The 20,179-nt window shown below is 36.2% G+C and overlaps 1 protein-coding gene across 1 annotated transcript in view; it reads right to left on the minus strand.

The window, feature by feature from the left end:
• The window catches only part of LOC149780050 (uncharacterized), a 31,515-nt gene extending 12,498 nt beyond the window's left edge, over positions 1-19,017 (minus strand). Inside the window, exons 1-3 of the mRNA XM_089936804.1 lie at positions 18,951-19,017; positions 6,686-6,826; positions 5,321-5,522 (exon numbers count right to left, since the gene is read on the minus strand). Coding sequence (XP_089792930.1) covers positions 5,321-5,522; positions 6,686-6,826; positions 18,951-19,013 — 406 coding nt within the window. The 5' untranslated portion in view covers positions 19,014-19,017. The remainder of the gene's footprint in view (positions 1-5,320; positions 5,523-6,685; positions 6,827-18,950) is intronic.
• Between the last annotated feature and the right edge of the window lie 1,162 nt (positions 19,018-20,179).

A 20,179-nucleotide genomic window follows, 5' to 3' on the forward strand; every position in this document is an offset into this window, starting at 1 on the left:
GACTCTTCAGACTCCTGCAGAAGATCGGCTGCCCCCCACGTCTGTTTGCTGTCATTATGTCGTTCCACGAGAACATGCACAGCACAGTGTGCTTCAATGGCGCAACATCTGAAGCGTTCCCAGTCGTTAGCGGAGTCAAACAAGGCTGTGTCCTTGCACCGACGCTCTTTGCCATCTTCTTCTCCATGCTTCTCCAGTACGCATTCAAGGACTGCAGCGAGGGAGTGTACATCCATACCAGGGCTGACGGCAAGCTGTTCAACATCGCCCGTCTCCGTGCTAAGACTAAAGTCACAGAGGTACTCATCCGTGAATTGCTCTTTGCCGACGATGCAGCCTTGACATCACACACGGAAGATGGACTCCAGCAGCTGGTATGCTGCCTCTCCCATGCATGTAAGGAATTTGGACTGACCATCAGTTTGAAGAAAACAAATGTCATGGCACAGGACACAGACTCCCCTCCCTCTGTCTCCATCGATGGGTACAATTTGGAAGTTGTCGAGAACTTCACATACCTCGGGTCTAACATCTCCAGCTCACTCTCCATTGATTCTGAGGTGGGCGGCAGGATTGCCAAGGCAGCAGCAGTGATGGCCAGACTTAACCAGAGGGTCTGGAACAACCCCAACCTCACAGAGAAGACCAAACTGCGTGTCTACCAAGCGTGCGTGCTCAGCTCACTTCTCTACAGCAGCGAAACATGGACCACCTATGCAAGACACGAGAGGAAACTCAACAGCTTCCACCTGAGATGTCTGCGGCGCATTCTGCACATCCAGTGGCAGGACAAAGTACCCAACACAGAGGTTCTAGAACGCGCCAACATGAACAGCATGTTCTCCATACTCAGCGAGAGGCGCCTTCGCTGGCTCGGCCATGTCAAGAGAATGGACCCAGGTCGCATTCCCAAGGACCTGTTATATGGGGAGTTAGCAGAAGGTGCACGACCAACTGGACGACCACATCTGCGCTACAAAGATGTTTGCAAGAAGGATATGAAGACAGCAAACATCAATGTCAACGACTGGGAGAGCTGTGCAAACAACCGTTCCAGCTGGCATCTAGCTGTCAGGCAGGGAGTTCAAAACGCAGAGGAAAAGAGAAGAATAAAGCAAGCTGAAAAGAGAGCTAAAAAGAAGGATAAGCAAAAGCGTACTTTGGAGCTATGCCATCGTCTCTCGTAGACGGACGGATGCCAAGAGAAATTTCTATCCCTTTGTATCTTTGTCTCTCGAATTTCATACTTCGTTGGTATGTTTGCTTTCTACACATCTCGGAGAAAGGACTTTGCATGTTTGTTGAGGGAAATAAGAGGAGATTACGTGTAATAAACATCCTTAAAATTTATAGACGAATTTAGAGACCTTTGAAGGCTGACCGAGATATAGGATTGGGGAGGGTATGTCAACTGGTTTATTATCGAGAAAGAACTTCTTTTGGTACAATAAGCCAGGCCTTAATAATATTAGAATATTCATTCAAAAAATTAATAATTACCGACAAGAAATAACGGAAGAACGATTCCACAGCAACGGCGCCAAATATCCACATCGGATCGATGCTATTTCAAACATTCGTGTTGAAAGTCCAACAGGTCAAAGAGTGAATTTGGTACCAATCGTTGAATGCGTTTCGTTTTTCTGTATGCATGCCATCGGGATCGTAATACCAAACGACAGGAAAATGCGTGAGGACAGCGTGTTGACTGGCTTCAGAAGTAAAAAAGTGCGGAAAATAACTTTTGTCCAGTGCTGTCATTACAAACGTTTTAGGCATTTTACTCATAAGCATGGATAAACAATTCACGGATTCTTTAAAATGCACTTGTTCCACTTACATGTAGATGAGTTTGAGCCATACACCGTAGGTCATTCGGTGCTTTGTTCTGAATAATATTTCAAAAGAAATTGTTCGTCGTATCCCGATAAATAGTGAGACTCGACTGCATTACATTGGCAGCAGTCTGAGTACTCTGAAACTTCTATTCGCTCAAAGCATTATTGGTAGGATCTAACATTCATTTGGCAAAATCGAAGAGAGAGTGTGAGGTCCCGAAAGATTTTCTCATGTTCTCGTGTGATCTTAATACAATGTTAACATACGTTCTTGTATACACAATTCTCGTGCGTACATTCCAAGTCTAAAAGGATAAATCCACTGATATATTTTTATGCTTCTGATGGCTTTACTGGTTGTCTTCCTCCTGTTAATTCTGATATTTTGGGATGTAACAGTGATGTTGAAAATCCACGTTATCCTGAAAGAAACAACATCTTTTCGTTCCTGGACAAACGTGTGTCTTGGAGTTATTGGTTAAAAAAATGACTATAACTGGAACACTTTTTCCGGTATTGAACTTTATTTCATCGATGCTGTTCGTGACAGTTAGGAATGACAAAGACTCATTTGCATGAAAACAATGCTTTCGTTAATTTCAACATTTATAATTGCATGGCTTGGATGCTACACAGCTGTATGCAATGTACGTGTTATTACCGATTGGAAAATCCTCTGTCACATTCCTCAAAGCGGTAATGGTATCTGATAAATCACGTGATACTAGTAACTAAATGCTCTTGATGATGATACGCATCTAGTCCTCGAAGCAAGAGAGCTTTAGACATGTTTGGTGCAAAAAATTCTTCCTCTTTGTTGTGTTGCAAAAAGAAGTTCTGTCTCTCTTCGTTGTTAGACTGTCTCATTGTTTAACGCTCTCCAGTGCTCTTTTCCATTTTATCGTCTTATTTCTCTTATCATACGTCCAACCAACGACGTTGGAACAGGTTAAGCACATCTGGTCTTGCGAGTTGTCAATCTGGATGATGTTGCGTTTGGTACTGCGAATTTTATTCAACAATAACGCTTTGCGTGGTCCACTACCTTTGAATTCGATCAGCCAGGAGACTTCAAACTGTCCAGATGAATGGAAATCTCAATTAATCGTTCTCTTTAGCTTTGCACTGTCGTCTCTATATCTATATCTCTTAGAAGGATTGCCATGAATCTATAATGAAATCAGCTGCTTTTGCAGGAGGAAATTTACACTTGAACTACATCTACATCAATAGTCGTAGTTTATGGCACTATGGCGCAACGTATATGAGGTATCCTCAGCAGGTGTACCCCAATACGTTGTTTTTATTATTTCAGCTGTAGGTATGGTACTCAAACTATTCCACAATGGTAATCTGTCGAAACTCTAGTGCCCTTATATATTGAAAGCTACGTCAAACGTCCGCTCTCTTCTGATTTGAAGAGAACCACAGACTCTGACCGTCTCAATCCGGACCTGACCATGTATACACGTGCAATGTCACAATATTTCACCAACTCTCAAGACCACGTTAGCACGTATACCATGTATACCACTGTGGAACCTTCTACCCATGCTTTAAATATGATGTTTAACCTGGAATACCTTGTCTATGCGAAGGCATCATGAAGAACCACCAAGAAGATTAGGGACATGGCTATATTGAAGAGAAGAATTTGTTTGGATGGGCATGGGTGTCTGAATATAGCATTGGTGTATGGAACAGTAGTGCAAATAACATCAGAAGTGTAACTGAGAAGTCGTGTATGCATTAACTAATTTTCAGTTGACAACTTCAGTGGTCTGTAAAACAGATACTAATTTTATTTGCAAACACACTTTTGTGTTCTATGTGTTGGTGTGAGTATATGTTTGTATACGTGTATGTTGTTGACAACTAAAACTTAAAACCATCTTTTACATCGTCTGTTGTGATAGTGTGTTTCATGTAAAGATATTGTACTGCGTCTTTAAATACTCCCATAGCTTTGTATGTGGTAGCATGTTTGTATGTAAGATTTCGTAGTGTTGTCTCTGCTATAATCACGTTCTTACCAGTGTGTGCTTGTGACAGCATCTTTGTGTATGAAAGTGTATCTATTGTTATCCACATTCTTTTACATCCTTCCTTTTCTGTTGGATGGTAGGGGTGTGTATGTTGATAGCACTCGAAAAGTGGGTGCTGGATAGCATATTTGATGTATTTGGATAGTACTTGAAAAGTGGACGCTGGATAGCATATATGATGTATTTGGATAGTACTCGAAAAGTGGGTGCTGGATAGCATATTTTATGTATTTGGTTAGTACTCGAAAAGTGGGTGCTGGATAGCATATATGATGTATTTGGATAGTACTCGAAAAGTGGGAGCTGGATAGCATATGTTATGTATTTGTACAGTACTTGAAAAGGGGGTGCTGGATAGCATATGTGATGTATTTGGATAGTACTCGAAAAGTGGGTGCTGGATATCATGTGATGTATTTGGATAGTACTCGAAAAGTGGGTGCTGGATAGCATATGTGATGTATTTGAATAGTACTCGAAAAGTGGGGGCTGGATAGCATATATGATGTATTTGGATTGTACTCACAGCAACCATTCCCTTTTGGTCATATAATATTTGACCACATAAACAATTTAAACTCCATCAAACTTGTGGTCTCATAAACCACTTGACCTTCGTCCATCAAGTGTCATCTCCATGTAAGTTTGCATACAGTTTTAATATCGGATTTCCCTTATGACCTCGTGCAATCATGTCCGTGTAATTATATTGTACCATGTTAATTCGCGTCTGATCCCCAATACCCACACTTAACTACTGGCATGATTTTAAACAAAATTTTAGTATTAATTATAATTAGGTTTCGACTGACATGACATAAAAACCGATATAGACATAAAATCGAACATGATGTGCAAGACATACAAGCACAACACAATACATACCGCATAACCTAAACTATACGCAAGCTAAGCATTTTTGCAAGGCAGAAATTTAAATCTAATGTGGTATTATGGTAACGCACAGATTGGATAACGCTCTGAAGGATGAAAAAGGAGTATTGGGTACTTCAAATTAAGGTTTAAATCAAAATTTAAGTTAAAAGCAAAAACACCAATATAGAATTAAAATCATGGTGAGATGCATAATTATTCTTTATTTAAAAAGTAAATAGCTGACAGTAGTAGGGCACTTGATGATACACAGGACAAGGGCAGTAAAACAAAACGGTAACAAATATTAGTTTTCATCATCACGATATCAGAGGTAGGGGTGGGTGTTGGTGATATGCATATAACACATTTACAGTCTTTATCTTTGCAGGATACGATTGTGATCTAAATGAATTAAAATTGATTTCAGTGCAGCTACTGGAGATACCCTGCAGCTTAATTTTAATTAATTAATTAATTAATTAATTAATTAATTAACTAATTACATTGTTATTATTAAAATTATTATTATTATTATTATTATTATTATTATTATTGTCTGACCTTGAGATAGAGGGTTACTTCTATTAATAAACGTATCAAGCAGAAGGACTTCCACTTCGCTCTGGTTCGGATTCGTCCAGTTTCCGAGACGCATCAAACCCTTTTCCCCGTTAACCCACGTTGTGGCAGAAGACCTGTCAGGAAAACTTAAAACAGCCAGGGCTTTGGTCGAAACCCACGGAGTCCCCTCATAATTATTGACCTGAAAGACAATGGTTAGGTGTTATACAAGTCATGATGGTATCAATAAACAGTCCCAAGCGTGGCTATTATATTGAAATAGAGGCAAACATTTAATTAGCAGTTGACAAGGTATTCTTAAAACATTACATTAGTCTGTGTCAATTTGACTTACACCAAATATGTATCAGGACAAGGTTACATATTATTTCTGTAGATTTAAAAGTATGTATATGTATATATATATATATATATATATATATATATATATATATATATATATATATATATATATAATTACCAGTATCAGCAATGATATCAAAATATACTTTAATTGATCTAATACCATCAATCGATTGATTTTACTTTTCAAAAAGGATGCAATCTGCTTAAAACCGAAGATTCAGTCATAACAGATCGAATTTAAATGGATGATGCTAGCTCAGTCATATGCGAACGAATCCATATGGCCTGGTAGTGTCTGGTCCATGACTGCCCCATATACCATCTATTCGTACCATTTTACCAGATATTTCGTTATCGAATCCACACATCTAAAGTACTTCAATCGAAACTGATCTTTATAATCGCAACATCACCAAGATATTTATTTGCAAAAGGCAGTCTGCAACTGGACATGGTTAGACTCCAAACGTCAAGAGAGCGACTTTTGGGTGCAACATAAAAGTAGTGATTGTATCAAAATTGATTGAAATCAGCGGTGTGTCGCTGAGCATTGGGGCAAAGTGTTTTATGTAAACGACACTTAGTTGTACGTGCTTTGTAGAAATGAAGATCGAAACAAATGAGAGTGATCGGTAACGGCGAGCCCTTTTTCTACTCGGCTACCCGGGGCACCGTTAAAATTTAAGTGAATATAAAATTGACTGGATATATATTCATACATTTGCAGGGTATTTCTGCAGTAATAATTTATTCGGGATATTTACCGGAGTGGATGATGTGTGATTGGGTGCGGAAACTTTTTCCTGCTCATCCTCAAACATTAAAACAAATGGAAATTTCCTCATATGTGGTCACCCTGTAGAGATAAATGTGAATATCTATCTAGTTTAGATTCCATTTGCCCTTAGCGAGTCTTTAATGTGCAAATATGTCGTGTTATTGTGAATCGGGAGATACCAAAGATTAGATGTTTAGCGAACCGCAATCAATATGACATACCATGTAAGTGTTGACTTCAATCACGCCACCTTGGTTATGTAAGAAGACGCTGTTGTCTGTTACAATACGAAGAAATTCACTGAACTGTGTGCGAGGATATATAATCAGCACCAACGACGCACCAGCAGTCTGTGCTAGAACCTAAAAGAAGAAAAGAAAATTTGAAAGCAATCCAATTCGTCCTGTCATCTGTAGTCCTGATTCCGTCTCAAATGCAATGTGGAAGATTCGAAATACTTTCTTCGAAAAGTAGTTTTTTCGTCACACCCAAATATTCTCAATATTCCATTCGATGTCAGGAGTGTGTTTTCATATTTGGGAAATTTTGAAATGCTTCCGAAGTGTGTTCTGTCCGACCTTGCATAAACGAACAAAGCTCAAGTATATGTGATATGAGTAGGCCAATTTAATAATAGATAGCTACATCTTGTGTGTGAAGTTTTTGTTCTAATTATGTCCTACTTTCCGTTGCCTGTGCAGATTGTTATTGGTTTCCCAAATGAAGAGCAGCTACAAACACATGTTACCGAAACAGAGGGTCGTTACGATATGTGGTTACAGAGATCGAAATATTTTTCTTGTGGATTTTATTCATTCCCTTTATCGTTAATTTGTCTACCCTGCTTTATTACACAACTCTCAATGTGAGTTCCACTATAACGCTTTTTGCTGTTTGCACATAAACACCCTCGTAGAGGGCATGATACAATTAAATATAATAATCAGGCAGAACTATTGCAGTCACAATATTGCGATTTATCGCCAAGGTTGCTAGAAGACTAATTGTCGAAAAGGGGTAATACTTCACATATAAAAATTAGTAAACCAGGAATTTAGGAATTGCTAAATGTGAAATAAAAGTATAAACTTCTGAATCACTGATAGGAATGGCAAAACGTGAAATAACAATTACCAGTTTCTGAATCAATGATAGGAAAGGCAAAATGCGAAATTAAAAGAAGTGGTCGCTGAATCGATGCTAGGAATATCAAAACGTGAAATCAAAAGTACCAGTTTATAAATCAATGATAGGAATGGCAAAATGTGAAATACAAAGCAGTAGTTTTTTAATCAGTGATAGGAATAACAACATGTGAAATATAAAGAAATAGTTTCTGAATCAACTATAGAAATAGCGACATGTGAATCAAATCTGAAATCATTGATGCATTTAAATGGATCTAATAAATGTTACAAAGTGCTGAGAACAAAGTAGTCCTTTTATATGTGGATCTTGCTGACATGTTGAGAACACCTGGAGACATTTCATCAACCAGAAAGTATTCTCTGGATATCATCAACCATTTTAGATATCACCCACAAATAAATATGTTTTATACATTTATACTATGCATGAGAATGTACAGTTACCAACACACTCTACCTTTTTACCTAGCGCACTTTGAAACACCTAAATTTAAAATCGGTGAAACAGTCAGAATTTCGAAAACACAATGTTTTGAAATTGGTTACATTCCTGAGGTTGCTGATAAAATATTTAAATCAGGCAAGACATATTAGGCGATCCAAGCATTTAAAAATTTGGCAAAACGCGACGATAAAAGATATATAAGGTATATTGTAGGAAGTGTTGTCACCGTCATCTATTTCAGGTGAAGGACATTGTGAAGACAAAGATATAAAATGAAAGTGAACAAGAAATCGAGTGTTTCTGTTTATTGAAAAGAATGTAATGCATTCTTGAACAGTTTGGAAAGAATTTACAAAATAGCAGTCAATTATTTAATGTTACATCTAATACCATCAATCGATTTATTTTACTCTTTAAAAAGGACGCAGTCTGATTGCAACCGAAGATTCAGCCAGAAAAGACGCGCAAAAACACCACTCCTACAAGGACGACTAAAGAAGATTACAATTATAAAGGTATTCTCGGTTTGAAAGGAAACGATGCTTCACAAAGTGACAGGTGTGAAAGAAAAACATTAGAGCATGATGGAGATAAACATGTACTGTATTCAAATTAACATTCAGCATGCAACCAGAGGGTGTAAATAAAGTACATCCCAAAAAATCACTGGCAAATTTAAATTAAATGACACGCATACATTGCGTGATAAGGAGAATTTTGCGTTGGGAACATTCCAGTGGGCTAATAATGAGATGGCCAAAGTTATTAAAAAAAGATAACATTCAGAAATATGAAGCTGATTCCAACTGCGCATTAATTGACAGAAATCAGATGAAAATTTTAACGGCTACAAGATTTACTATGCGATGCATCAACAGAATAGCGAATAACGAAAATCTCAGCAATTTTGATTCAGTCACGTGGACGTATAAACTTTTATTGAAGTTTCTTTCAAAAGATGGTAAAGCAATCATACCATTGTACCAATAAGAAAGCATTGTTCTGGGCATTTTATTACCATGTAACATTATTATCACATCTAAAAAAATGGTTCCGTTACAGAGGATTACCACAAAATCAACTAAAATCATTCGATATGGGATGGAATTTTATATGGCATGGAGGAAGTAAAAGTCTGTTTCATTTCACACAGTAATTACATGGAACAAATACATGGTACAATTATGGCAGAGACAAAGTGTGCTGGAGTTGCAATAAACTGTAACATGTTATCAAATCAATTAAATAAATGATGGAAGTAATGGAAAGGAAATGCAATGTACCAAAGATGTAAGGCTAGCGCAGAATTAACATGTTTAACATTGTATTGCAATGGAGTAGATAACAATATTGAGGTGAAAAATAGACAAAGAATTGAATGGAACTTGCACAAGAAATGCAAGTGTCCCTTAAATCAACAAATTCGAAATAACGAACGATATACTTACTGTTTTATTTATAGAGAAACAGGATATTAGCATACAATCTGGAAAACATATTCCGTTGAGTCGGCTTCCTAGTCATATTGACAAAAGGGATCATGAAAGGGCAGATAATGCAGACAAAACTCTCGCAGTTATCCGCCTTAGAATGAAAGATGTCACATCCATTATTGCATGAACATGAATTTTCATCATAGGTGGTAAAATATGTACAACAAAGCCTCCCTAAAAGACGTACGAATATCAAACACACCAGTGGAGAGCGGCATCCCCCGTACACTGCGGATCGATGAGCTGGGGTCGTATGATGCCGATTGCATCTCGGTCACATACCTGACTCGTGTATACCTCCTAACAGGCGTATATCGACCAGAATGTAAACCCTGGCAATGGAACATATTTTTGTCGAGGTTTTTCGATTTCTACCTTGAGAGACAGAGGTATTTTGATATTAAATTATTCAATAAACAATATGAGGACGTACAACTCGAAAACTTATTGTCCTTTTGAAGAGACTGTTGTTTATACAACAAATTTGAATCATGTTTAAAGAGTTTTACACGTGTTACCTTTATTGGCTATTTCATACACATGTTGCAAAATTTTAAAAAAAATCTCAATGTTTTATGTTTAATCGAGATGACCTCAATATTACATGATTGTTAAAGGGGATATATTCCAAAGGTTTCATACAATTCAAATTTACATTTTCGAACTGAACCTTTTGCTGAAACTACATGGCTACCTTTTGTTGAGTTGTCGTAACATACCCTTAAATACATTTATGTTTAGAGTTATCTCAGACTTTAATAAAGTGAACAAAATAATGAATATCGGATTCAAAATCACTGCCAAACCGTACTTCTTATCTTTGTCCTCCACTTCAGCTTGATGTCCTCTCCCATCGACACCGCTCCGATTGCCTAGTGTTTAGAGCGTCCGACTTGGATGCGGGAGGTCGTGGGTTCGATCCCCGGTCGAGTCATACCAAAGACTTACAAAAATGGTACTAACAGCTGCCTCGTTTGGCGCTCAGCATTAAGAGGATAGTGTTATGACTGGTCGGCCTGGTGTCATGATAATGTGTCTGGGTGAGACATCATACTACATATCTGCGGCATGATGTCCCAGTGCTAGACATCACTATAAACTGTCACATTGCAGACATCGTATCGACATGACTAAAAGATTGTTAAATCTACGTTAAAAATCCAAATCACACACACACACACACACACACACACACACACACACTCTCTCTCTCTCTCTCTCCCAGACGTACTATACATACATAAGATGTATCAATGAATTTAACCAGCAACAAATATATTATAATGAACCTCGTTTCTTCATACAAATTGATAAACAATCTAGAAAGCATTAAAATTTGACAGTGAAGACTCACTCTGCCAACAGGTGCAGGGCATTTATATATGTTAGTATATAATAATAATAATAATAATAATAATAATAAAATTTAATATAATGTGGACAACGCCTGATCTTTAGAATTTCTAAGCGCTATATAATATTAGATAACACTTAAAAACATATAGAGCGACAAGATTACAAAAACAAACAGCAAGAAATAACAAAACTAAAATAACCTTACAATAATCAAGGAAATAAATATCAATAGGTTTTTGCGTCTGTTCTTGTAGTCGCAATAGGCGTATCTCAAGAGCACTCTTGAAAGAGATCATAGTGTTCTGTGTCGAAAAACAATGGGCATTTCTTTCCCAGTAGCTGGGCTCTGGTATGCCAAGGAACGTCGTCTGTATGACTATGTTTTCACAGTGGGAATAAATGAGAATACAATTATCGAAAGAGGAGAGTATGTTTCTAGATAGGGTATACACATTGGGTGAGGCCAGATAGGTATATTAGACTGGAGCCAGTGATTGAAATGTATAATAGGGAACAGATTCTGTGTTTCATTCTGGATCGAACTGGTAGCCACTGCAAGTGACAGAGCAAGGAGAGGGGATAATTGTTTAAGTCGCATCAAAAATGAGAAAATTGCGAATGGAGCTGATGCGTATCCGCTCCAGATGTGCAACCTTTCATGTATGCATTACATGTAGGTGTAATGAGGACATGTCAAAAATGACACTTAAAGTTTCATACCGACTGTAATGTTAATGTTAGGATTGCTTATACTTATTATTTGAAGTAAAGGATGTGAACGAGAAAATGTTTGCATGGCGATCAGGATAGATTTAGTTTTATCATTCATTTGCATTTTCTTACATGTCACATTGGAAATGCACCTCTACGCCTTAGATAGTAGTCTCAACGCTAGTTGGCCAGCTAGATTTGTATATTTGAGTGTCATCAGGGTACAGTTGGCAAGGCACCGGATGTCGATCTATGAAATTTGACAGTGGGTGAGTGTATGGAATGAAGAGAAAAGGACCGAGAACAGAACCGTGTGGAACGTCAAAACATCGGTCAACTAGGATGAAAGGCTTTTCCATTTACAGAGACACTTTGTGTTATGTTGACTAAGTAGGACTTGAACCACAGTAAGGCTGCATCTTGAATACGAAATACATGTTGGAGACGGTGAAGCAATACATCATGGTCTATTGTGTCATATTTTGCAGACAAAATTTAGCATATTTGTACTGCAAGGGTGGCAGTGTATGATTGTTTGGTTTCATACTCGCATATGGCAGCCAAACATGATCCAGAATTGTCGTATCACTTTACGGATTTCACATTTCCTTTCCGATAGGAAAACTGCTTTCTAAATCTTCTTTTCCAGAACCTGGTGTGCAACTTTTTCATGGACACAACGCTAATATGGATCTTAAGCAATTACACCTTTGATTAAAAATGAAGACAACAGACCCGGTAATGTTGAAAAAAAAGGCCATATGACATGAACAGCTACAATAACCCCCAACTTCAACCACAGCCAACGTTTCAGACCGCTGTGTACTGCTTTGCTGCTTTCGTCGCTGTGTGCATCTTGTATATTTAGTCATACACTGTACTCTACGTCTCCACTTCCTACTTAGGTGGCAGGGTCCAGTTTCGTAAATTGGCCCCTGGCAAATTTCTTAACTTAAATTTCTTAGCTCGTGTTTGCACTGTGTGCATCACATCGTGTCACAAATGACCTTCGGACATGACAGTGGCAGGTAGAAATTTGGGGGTGGGGTGTATAAACTTCTTCTGCTATGAACTGCCATTGACGTCTTTGGTTAAATGGATAATAGCATTATGCTTTGTTTTACTATTGGTATCCAAAAGTATGGACCTTTGTGAGCCGACTTGTGTATTTAATTTTTTATGATTTTTTTTAAACTAGGTGGCTGATTGCACATTAAATTTGTACATAAAATCTTGCCCCTGCCCTTAAGGAAAACTAATAATTTTCATTGGTGAAGTCAACCACATCTATTATACTTTTATGTTTCTTTGTGTGTATTTAAATAATGTTTATGCGTTAGATTCATTATATTTCCTTCCCTTTTCCTCATATCACTTAGTGTTGCATGTAATGCTCTTTGTAGAGGGAGGTAACTGTTTTGTACCTCAATGTGAGAACTGTTTACATCATGACAAAGTAGCATATTTTGGACTTACCGTACTAAATATGGGAACAAATGGTGACCACAATGTATTGTCTTGTTCTTTCTGTAGCTGTCAAGATTTGCACCCCTATTGTTATGAAGATTATTCATATTTCAATACAGACACACAGAAACAATTGCATAACATGTCACCATGTATTCTTAAAAGTAATGTAACTCCATAGGATCAGAGAGACTTCAGAGGACTTGTACATAAAAATACTGTTGTGAATATTGAATGTCATCAGTGGAATGGTCTTAGAAACAGTGATGCATATGGCTTAATGCTTGCTATATTTTGGTGAGAAGAATGAAAGTTTTACCACACCGACGTCATTTCTACCTTCATGACCCCACTGTGAATTTTACATAAGAGATTGATATCTCAGACTTGGGTGATAATAGGAAATGTTTCAATGTTATGTTTATCTTTTAAAATGTCTAGGTTCGGTTAACAAAGGGAGAAAAGCTTCACATTCTCCTCTGAAATTCTTACTTTCTCACTGAATGTTAAAAGTAGATCATCAATATCACGTTTCTTTTCTTTTTGCAGGCCTCAGATTGAATGGTAAAAATATTAGGATTAATCGGTTAGTCATGCTGAAAGTAACAATAGATTCAATCTCATCCAGATACTCATTCTGATCTAAGCGCACAAGAGAGTGACTTTCACGGACAGATTTAGCTTCTGCAGGAGTCGTTTTATGGTACATTCTTATTAAAAGCCAAGCCGGTGAAATGCTGTTTACCTTGAAATGAATTTTCCACTGTAAATATTTGTTCTAACCCTCATCTTATTATTTATTATGATTTTGTAAACTCCATAAATCATTAAAGTCAGTTGTAAGTGAATTGGTGTCTGAGAAGAAATTTCTCTGTTAAATTGCATTGAGTAATTGTATATGTGTGATCATTTTTAGTGACTACGCATCAATTAATTTATTTGATAGGTAACTTTATAAGTTTAACAAGGTCCCACACATCAGTATAGCAATATTCAAGCATGTTCTAATGTTAATTGAATAAACTTTGATCTCTCCAGATTAGCTAGACTTGTTGAGATTACCCCTCCCCCAACACACACACAAACACTCAACAAGATTGCTGCTATTAACATCTCCAGAATGATAATGAAAAGTTAGGAACTGCTTGTTTTATATCAGTCTAAATGTATTTCTAAAGCACATTATTTACTTAAATGTGTGATTTCTTTAAGTTTGCTAGAAGACTTTATAGAAACTTTTCACTTACGTCACTGACAACTAACATAGCATTTCTGTCATTCCCTCTTAAAATGTATAACTTCCAAATATATTCATGACATTCATGAAACATTGTAAAGGAATTATGATTCTGTCCCGATGCTATGGTGGTAAACAAAGACCAAAAGAAAGCATTGTAGGTTCCAAACAATTTGAAATCTTTCAAGAAATGCAGTCAGTCATAACTCACAATGTAAATAATACAGTGCTTTTTGCAGCAAAGTAGTCCCTTTTCTAAAAATATAAAATCAGTTTTAGTTTTGCGCACGAAATGTTTTCCTTTATACCATTTTACTAGAAAATGTCTAAATATGTGATATGTACACAACTTTTCACATAAACCATTTTCAACCAAATTCTTAAGGTCGCAGATTCCAGTTTCTTAAATTTGCCATTGGCACATTTATTAACTTAAGGCTATCATGTGACTTTTTCAGCTATTATTGTTTACTAAAAATATGGATATATTTGTGAACTAGGTGTGTCAGGCTTGTGTTGTTCTTGAAATTTATGTCAGGGTATGCCTTCCATAGTTACTCTGCAGTATGTTGATAGTGAAATACCAATAGTCGGCTCGGAAGAAGAGCTCGCATCCCACAGCAGTAAACACATGGGTTTGGGGCAAGTAGAATATCTCACAAACGACTTTTGTGGCTACTATTATCAGTTGCATCATCCTGTTTAGGAAAAAGGCTTGTGTTTGCACTGAGCATCACATGGTGTCAAAAATGACCTTAGGACATGACAATTGCAGGTAGAAATTTGGGGGTGGGGTACATAAGCTTCTTCTGCTCTGAACTGTCATTGACTTCTTTGGTTAAGTGGATAATATTCTTATGCTTTGTTTTAATATAGGTATCCAAAATATGGACCTTTTTGAGCCAACCTGTGTATTCGATTTTTTATGATTTTTTTCTACTCGGTCGCTGATTGCGGCATTAAATTTGTACTTAAAAACTGGCTCCTGCCCCCTTAATAGCAATATCATCAGACATAGGACATATTTTACAGACATAATCCCTTTTTAGTCTGCACAAGAAATTACGGAAGTGTTACCGTTGAAGGGAGCTGTAATGCAGTTATAAACCACAAAAAACTGTAATGACACTTACTTCGCATCTGAAGATTTACTTTTCTCGTACGTCCAGAAAGCTAACAAACTAGGTTTATTTTTAACTAAAACAAATCAGATATTTTCGTGCTAAAACATGTCTGGCTTTGATGTGGAGAGTTCATATTTTTTCAATTGCAACTTTATAACAAAATGATTTTATAATTTTAACCTTACAAAACAAATATAAAAATGTACCCCGCTGCTTCCTTTAGTCATTGTATATTATAGTTAGTGTACTTTCCAACAATGTATAAATATTTTGTAACGTATCAATCAATGCTTTTATTACTGGTTCCATTAATGCTTTCATTTCGTATGTCATGAACTGCCATGGTTTTATATTTTTCATCCCGTTTTTTCAATTCCAAATAAGTACATTTTTAATATCCTCGCAGCAGTTTAAACATACATATGCATATCAAAAGCGGCGACTTAATTCCTAAAGGAACTCAAAATAATAGCTTTCACCTTGATGCATTTTTATGGCTGTTTGTGCAGTGACCTCTTTGTAACGTGATAGGCCCTATGGGTTTTCCCCATGAAGAATAACATGATGCAGAAGTAATATCTACCAGCAATTTAATTAGATAAAATCTCGAGATATAAAGTGTACATGTTGCCTCCTGGCAAAATTACTCCGATATTTCAATGCCTTTCCATTTCTAAAAGCAAATTTTGCAATGTGCGACACTGCAAGGCGTAACGTTTCAACCGTAGGACAATAACAACAGGATGCATCTGGATTATTTAAGAAACATTATTCATCCTATTGTTATATAATTTTAAACCACATAAATTGCTTGCTGAATAAATTTTGTGTGTGTGGTAATTTAAGACCTAAATGTGTGAATCATGATTGCATTTAACTTTAGTAATTTCCCCACAATTTTTTTTATAAAAGAAAAAGAATCAGTTCAAAGCATATATGTTTAGTTTTGTATATATATTTATGACATAAGGGTTAGATGTATCTTTCCAAGTGCAAACTTTAGTCACGTTCAGTCGCTTCTTGTTCCTATTTTTGTTTAGGATTTAAATTTTTAAGCAAATCAACAAGCTACACTGACATTCCATGAGTTAACAACCTTTCCAAATTAAAAAAGCAACGACTTTTCATTGATTACCATAAGACATGATGTCGGCGATAAAACATTAATTACTGCAACGATATTAATACGAAAGGTTTCGGTGTCTCTGTACATTTATCACTACGACTTCCAATGTATCAACATGAACTGATAAAGTTACATGCAAGGAAAGTCGTTAGTATTTAGAGAGGTTACGAGGTCGACTTCTTTGCCAAATAGGAAGAATAAGAAAATCATCGTAGGTGAAGAATAGTACGAACAGTATTTATGAGTATTAAAACGATGGGGAAGGGTGATGAACTCATGGAAAAAGCCACATTTACATAAACGTAGGCAAATTGATATGTAGAATAAATAAATGTTCGGTAAAATGTATTCAGTCATGACAGAAAGATGCCATTCCACGACTTTTGGGTATGGACTATTTACCATCGCGAGACATAAAGGATTGATATAAATAGAAACTAACAGAGAAAACTAAGAATGCCTTTAGAGTACTACAAGTCACACGCACAGTTCCAAAAGAATGAAAAAGAGCCAGAATCTGAATCACACAGTAACAGACATTGAAAAAATTGTCATGAAGGGCATATCTTGGGAACGGAGAGAGAGAGAGAGAGAGAGAGAGAGAGTCATTTTGTAGTAACTGAACACAAATTATCTGGATTTTAAATGACCCACTACAATGTCACCTGCCCTAGTCTAGGGAACATTACCTTAGACAACACACACACACACACACAGCTACAAGCACTCAGAAATATTTTATACAAAGAATCACTTATTTACAAACCTCAAGGTATTCTAAAATGCTTGTTTGTTTGTTTTTTTGATATAAAAGTAAAATAAAACTAAGAAAGCAATCCAAATGATGATACAGGGGTCAACTTTTTCTGAGACACGCCACTATTGTTATTCATCTGGGTGGCTTATTTTCCCAGCCTTTTGTATGATAGAATACAATTTTTTATCTAGAAGAAATTGTGTGATTTTGATACGCATCATTCTCTACACATAACAGTTTGCAAGCAAAATAAAAAGTTGACAATATCATATTATTTCCTGTAAAGACGCCTTTTCGTTTAATTTTAAAATTTGGATCTTACACACAGAATAAATGTTCCATTGTTTATATTCCTTCATTACAGAAGGTGCATTTTTCATCATCGCTTAAATTAACCTTTTTCAAAAATGGTTTTGTAGCATCATTTCTGTGTAGAAGTAAAAAATTAAAAGCTAATCAGTTTGTGTCTTGTGCAAAAAGACAGCCGAAACAAAAGTGTGTGTGTGTGTGTGTGTGTGTGTGTGTGTGTGTGTGTGTGATTTGGATTTTTAACGTAGCTTTAACAGTTTTGGCAATATCGCTATTTTGTCTGCAATGTGGAAGTTTATAGTGACATCTGGTACCAGGGTGTCATGTTGCAGGCATGTAACATGATGTTCCACCAGTCACATTACCCTGACACCAGGCTGACCAGTCCCCACACTAATCTCGTAAATCAGAGCACCAAGCTAGTAAGTACCCTACTTACGGATCTTTGGTACGACTCGGTAGGGGTTTGAACACGCGACCTCCCACATCCGAGGTGGACGCTCCAACCAACTAGGCCACCGGAACGGTTTTCAAAACAAACCAGTTTATCCTTTCAAAGGCACCAGTTGACCACACATAACTGCCCGGACCAAGTTTCATGTTTACCATTAGAGTTTTGTACCTTGGTTCTTGAGAGATCTTTATAAATAATTATATTCTTTGTTCTTAGACTAAAGAGCAAAATTTTTAGCGTATTGCACGGAAACTGTTTCCACTTTCAAAATAAATAAAAACTTTTTCCACTTCACTGATATATTTGCGATTAGAGCAAGTACTATACAAAATTGTTAGTTTATATTGTTTGCTTTATTTCATTAAAACTTAAGAGATATCCTTGTGCATCTATAGTCTGAAAGGTGTTTAAGAAGTACAACACCGTTTATTCTCAACCTTGAGTATGATTTAAAATTGTCTATAGGTAATAAATTAAGGATATATTGAGACAAGTATTCCTGAACAGTCGATTGTTCATTTTCCCATTGTGATAAAGAACAAATAAAACCATGCTAAACGTTTTTTAAAAATTGTTTTACATATTTTGTTTCTTTTGGGTTTTTGCAGGTTTTAAAAACAGCATACCTTCAAAATTTCTAAATATTTCATCGGAATCCAATTACTATTCTATGAAACTGTGTGTACAAAAGAAATTCCAAGCATAGTTAATGAGAATGCAATTAATATATAGTTAACCAATTATTATAAAATGTAGCTAAAGATGAAACAAGTACACGTAACTACATAGGAGAAATTCAGCAGAAAAGTTACAAAATGATGATAACAATCTTAAAAATTGAATGTGGATAAACAAATACCTTGTAGACATCCAGAAGAAGGAACCCAATAACGAAAATGCAGAAGATGTGGATTATGCCCATGATGGTTGCTCATCAGTGTACTAAATTTATAGTAGTTTTCTGGTTTACTGCTATATATTAGGTTCATGGAGTCAAAACAATACGCCCTCCAGCGAGTGTGCATGACTAAGTTTAACTTATTTATTGCGATTTAATCTCAGGCATACCGTAAAGTGCCTAAAATGCAGCAATTTGTTAGACTGATGTCCGAACAAGCACTGAACAGGAATCAAGTCACGCATTTTTTTTTCTTTCTAAGGACTGTTATTTTAGGGGAAGTAACTACCAAATGTACCAGTATTTGATCAGTTGATGCTTCATTACAATGTAGACAATATGTTGAAAATATGCCAAACTATGAACGAAAAGATTGATAAAAAATTGGTATAATTTCGGCCTTTCTTGATTTATCGGAGGCTAAGATTGAGCTGGTATCAATATTGGATTACCAGAATAGAACACGCTTTTATTTTAATTTTAATATATCAGACCACACGAATGTAACATATAAATATTCGTACAAATAGTGACATATTGTGTTTTGATTATGTTGAATACGAAGTACTCTTTCGGCTGTAAACAGAAACGTGTATTTGCAAGAAACAAGAATTAACATAAATTTACCATTCCTTGTTTATATCGCTATTCCTGAATTCTAACCTTTTCAACCTTTCAGTCGGAGTATACATTGCTATGATCGATAGGCAGCAAATTCATAATAAAGCAATTAAATATTGCCTCTTTATAACATAATGCTGTTGTTATAATGAGGCAACAATGCATCCAAAAGTCCATATTTCATCATGTTTTCAATAGGGAAAGATACATCACCAACCTGGACGAGGATGCTTACACATATACGAAATCAAACCTAATTGTAAGTAGTTTCCTATAATACAGGAAATGTCTAACTAATTGATAACAAAATCACCATAAATAAATGATCTGTATAGAAAAGTAGAATGTCTCTGAACTCATTTGATATCCCGATTATTATTAATACATCAAGTACGTAAATTTCTTTATTATGATTTTAAATGTTTTGATAATGTTACCAATTTAGAACTATTTTCTGTTGAAAGCAGTTTAATTTTTTCAACATTTAGTTTTTATGTAAAAATATGGTTTCCCAAAGCCGAGTTCTTTTATTAAATGAAATGGTGGACAGATAAACATACAGCCGTATT

This window comes from Sinohyriopsis cumingii, chromosome 16 (assembly GCF_028554795.1).
Source record: "Sinohyriopsis cumingii isolate HCF-2022 chromosome 16, ASM2855479v2, whole genome shotgun sequence".
NCBI lineage: Eukaryota > Metazoa > Mollusca > Bivalvia > Unionida > Unionidae > Sinohyriopsis > Sinohyriopsis cumingii.